General features: G+C 36.4%; 1 protein-coding gene across 1 annotated transcript in view; it reads right to left on the bottom strand.

Annotated features, from left to right (window-relative positions):
• Positions 1 to 481: 481 nt before the first annotated feature.
• Positions 482 to 3,067, bottom strand: part of pane1 (proliferation associated nuclear element) — a 6,285-nt gene continuing 3,699 nt past the window's right edge. The window contains exons 3-6 of the mRNA XM_035659662.1: positions 2,808 to 2,906; positions 2,142 to 2,221; positions 1,832 to 1,923; positions 482 to 1,215 (exon numbers count right to left, since the gene is read on the bottom strand). Of these exons, the coding sequence (XP_035515555.1) occupies positions 1,066 to 1,215; positions 1,832 to 1,923; positions 2,142 to 2,221; positions 2,808 to 2,906 (421 nt within the window). The 3' untranslated portion in view covers positions 482 to 1,065. The remainder of the gene's footprint in view (positions 1,216 to 1,831; positions 1,924 to 2,141; positions 2,222 to 2,807; positions 2,907 to 3,067) is intronic.

Below are 3,067 nucleotides of genomic sequence, written 5' to 3'. Positions count from 1 at the left end.
GACTTTTTCATGTTTTGTGTGCAGAAATCTTAATTTGTAATATAAAGCTATCAAATCTTTGTAGTGAAGTAAAAAGTAAGTCTCTGAAATAAATGTTTTATATATATTTTTCTTTTCTTTTTTCTAAGTATTTTAATTTATTGTTGTATTTTATTCTATTGTATTTAATTATATTTAAATGTACCTGGCTGCTATGATGACCCAATTTCCCTTCAGGGATTAATAAAGTCTAAAGTCTATCTATCTATAGTAAAGAAATACAAATACATCAAATATCTCCTAAGTGCAGTACTTGAGTAAATGTATTTAGTTACATTCCACCACTAACCCACATTAAATATTTAAAGTAACTTAAACATTAGTACTGATAATTATTATATATATATATATTAGTTTATATTAGTTATTAAGCATTTAATGAGAATGTTAAATATGTTAAATAAAAATATAAAATAGTTTACTTCATTACAGCTCGCTCAAAAGCAGCTTATAGGATGAATTAATTAATCATCCAATCATCCTTTTCTTCAACTCAGTTTCAATGTAACCAGAATAAACTGTCATGGTGCTTTTATTGATCATAGACATCTTTTATTTCCTTGAATTGACACTTTGTTTTCCTGTTAAAAGCATCCAGTGGATGGTTCAAATGTCTGAACCATAACACACAAACACACACACACACACACACACACAATACTGTACTGTATTATACAAAAATACTCTTGCTTTAAATGAAGCTGTGCAGCATCGTGTTGACATAAGTATAATTTAATGGCCTTGCACACCCACACAGGGGATTTCAATCTGGATGTAGGTGGGCGGAGCCAATGCTAGACATCACATGCCATGCCACCAGACTCACTTGGAGAGAGATCAAAACACACCGTCAAACACAGACTGTACATGCCCACACAGTGCAGAGAAGAGCAGCCAAACCACAGACATTTATGTAAAACGATTAGTGGAAATACGATGCTAATGTGTCCCAATGAACTACTACAAATAAATATATACATTAATAAGTCAGAGAGGGCATCGCTTCAGAGAATACAGCCACAGGAGTTAATCAAAACTCGGCTGGTCGATGTCTGGGGGGACCGTGCAGCGAGTCAGGTTGGACAGGTACAGAGCAGTAGCCATGGGAACAAGGCCGGCCGCCACCTTCAGGATGGTCAGCAGCCTCTCTGTAGCATTGGCCACACCATCTGGTGTCTGGAGGGGAAGAACATGACACAAGACTGCTTTTAAAGAAACTGAAAAACACACTTTACAGACACTGGGTGGTCTATTATCAATAAAAGCACAGGGACCCCAAACTGCACACACACAATCTCACTACGTAATCCACAGGCAGTTAGCTTCTACCGAGTTAAATCGAAGACTTTTTAAAACCAGAGAAAATACAATTTAATACCTAAAATTATCTGAAGCAAAAACGGAAGAAAAAAAGCCAAAAGTGGCTCCAATGTGAGGATTTAATGTTTTTATTCCCTTTTCCTTCTCAAAACATTTGAACGAGGGCTGTGGGAAATTGTATCAGACATTTTTCACTATTTTATAATAGTGTCTAATATCTAATATTACTGCTGATAGTGAGCAAGAGAAAATACTTTTTAATAGCTTAATAATAAAATAAAGTGTTTATTTTCTGAGGAAAGTAACAGATTCAGTGATTTTTAAGACTAGTCTGTTCCCACTGTGGCATCAGTAGCAAAAATCTACAGCTCGCCCAGATGCTACATTACCGTGCTCCACATAACTTTGTCTCTGAAATAATCTCTTTGGGGTTCAATCTTCCTCAAACTTTGTCCCAAAAATTGATACAAACCTGATCCTCAGCAAACAGCAAGGGGCAGTGGAGCGATGCAGCCAGCTTTCTGACAGCGTCCAGGCGCTCTGTGGGGACCGAAGCGTTACGAGCTACAAGAGACAAATGCACGAGAGGGCAGCCAGTCAGAGAGACACACAGAGCTATAAGTTGGTCATTCAACAACAATAAAGGGAGGGATGACGTATATTAAGAGTGAAAAATGGTCCAACTTAGACCATTTCTGCTCCATTTCATCCCCTTTGCTCCTCCTTTATGTGACTCAAGGAGCTGAGGAGAGAAAACAAGTCTCAAAGAATTTAACTCATACCATTGGTGACCATGAAACAGACTTTTCCAAGGAAATATCCAGGGTCCAAATATTTCAGGGAAGCTTCTGCTGACTGGAAACTATGAGGAAACAGAATGATACAGGTCAAATAATGAACTAGTATAACATAAAACATACAATATACAGACCAAAACACATCTGTAGTTCTACATAATGCTGGAATCAGGCCTCTTATTTCTATAGAGTTTAATATTAGTATAATAGTAAGTACTAGTACACCGAGCCTGTGGGTTGGTTTTTAAAGTGTTTTTTAAATTGTATTCTTTCTTGTTATCAAATGATTAACGCTTTGGCAGTAACTGTTTCTAACATTCATGCCACTGAAAGCATATTAAATTGAAAAAGGAAAAAGAAAACACACTTTTATTACCGACTTGAGTAATTAAGATGCACTGGATCGTTCTAATTAACAAACCAGTAGATATCAGGCTACTGAGTTCAAATTTCTCTAATAATTCAATAACAGATGGGCCAACTTTTACCCCTATATATTTAAGAGAAAGAAAATACCATCAAGTAGATTCATTGACTTTCATTCAGACCAACTCAAACTACAACAGTGAGCAGATATTTTACCTGTGTGTGTGTGTGTGTGTGTGTGTGATTAGGAAAGGATTAAAATATGAATATGTGTTTGAAAGTTACCTGAGTTCTGAGGTCAGGTTGATGATAAACACCACCAGGTCTATTCTGGGACGACTCTCCTCGTTCTTCATGGGCAGAGGCAGACTCTTAGCTAGTCTCCTGATTAATACAATAAACAGTGTTCATAAAGTCATATGGGATGGATGGTACAGAAGGAAAAGACTCAAGACGATCATATAAGGCTTATAAATACAGTGCACTGACAATAAAATACTATATATGTATTATTAAACACCAATCGGATATTGGAGCCTTCAGAA

The sequence above is a fragment of the Morone saxatilis genome, unplaced genomic scaffold (genome assembly GCF_004916995.1).
Source record: "Morone saxatilis isolate NCDOM2014 unplaced genomic scaffold, NCSU_SB_2.0 Contig17, whole genome shotgun sequence".
Classification (NCBI taxonomy): Eukaryota; Metazoa; Chordata; class Actinopteri; family Moronidae; genus Morone; species Morone saxatilis.
This window is presented reverse-complemented; position numbering and strand designations above follow the sequence as displayed.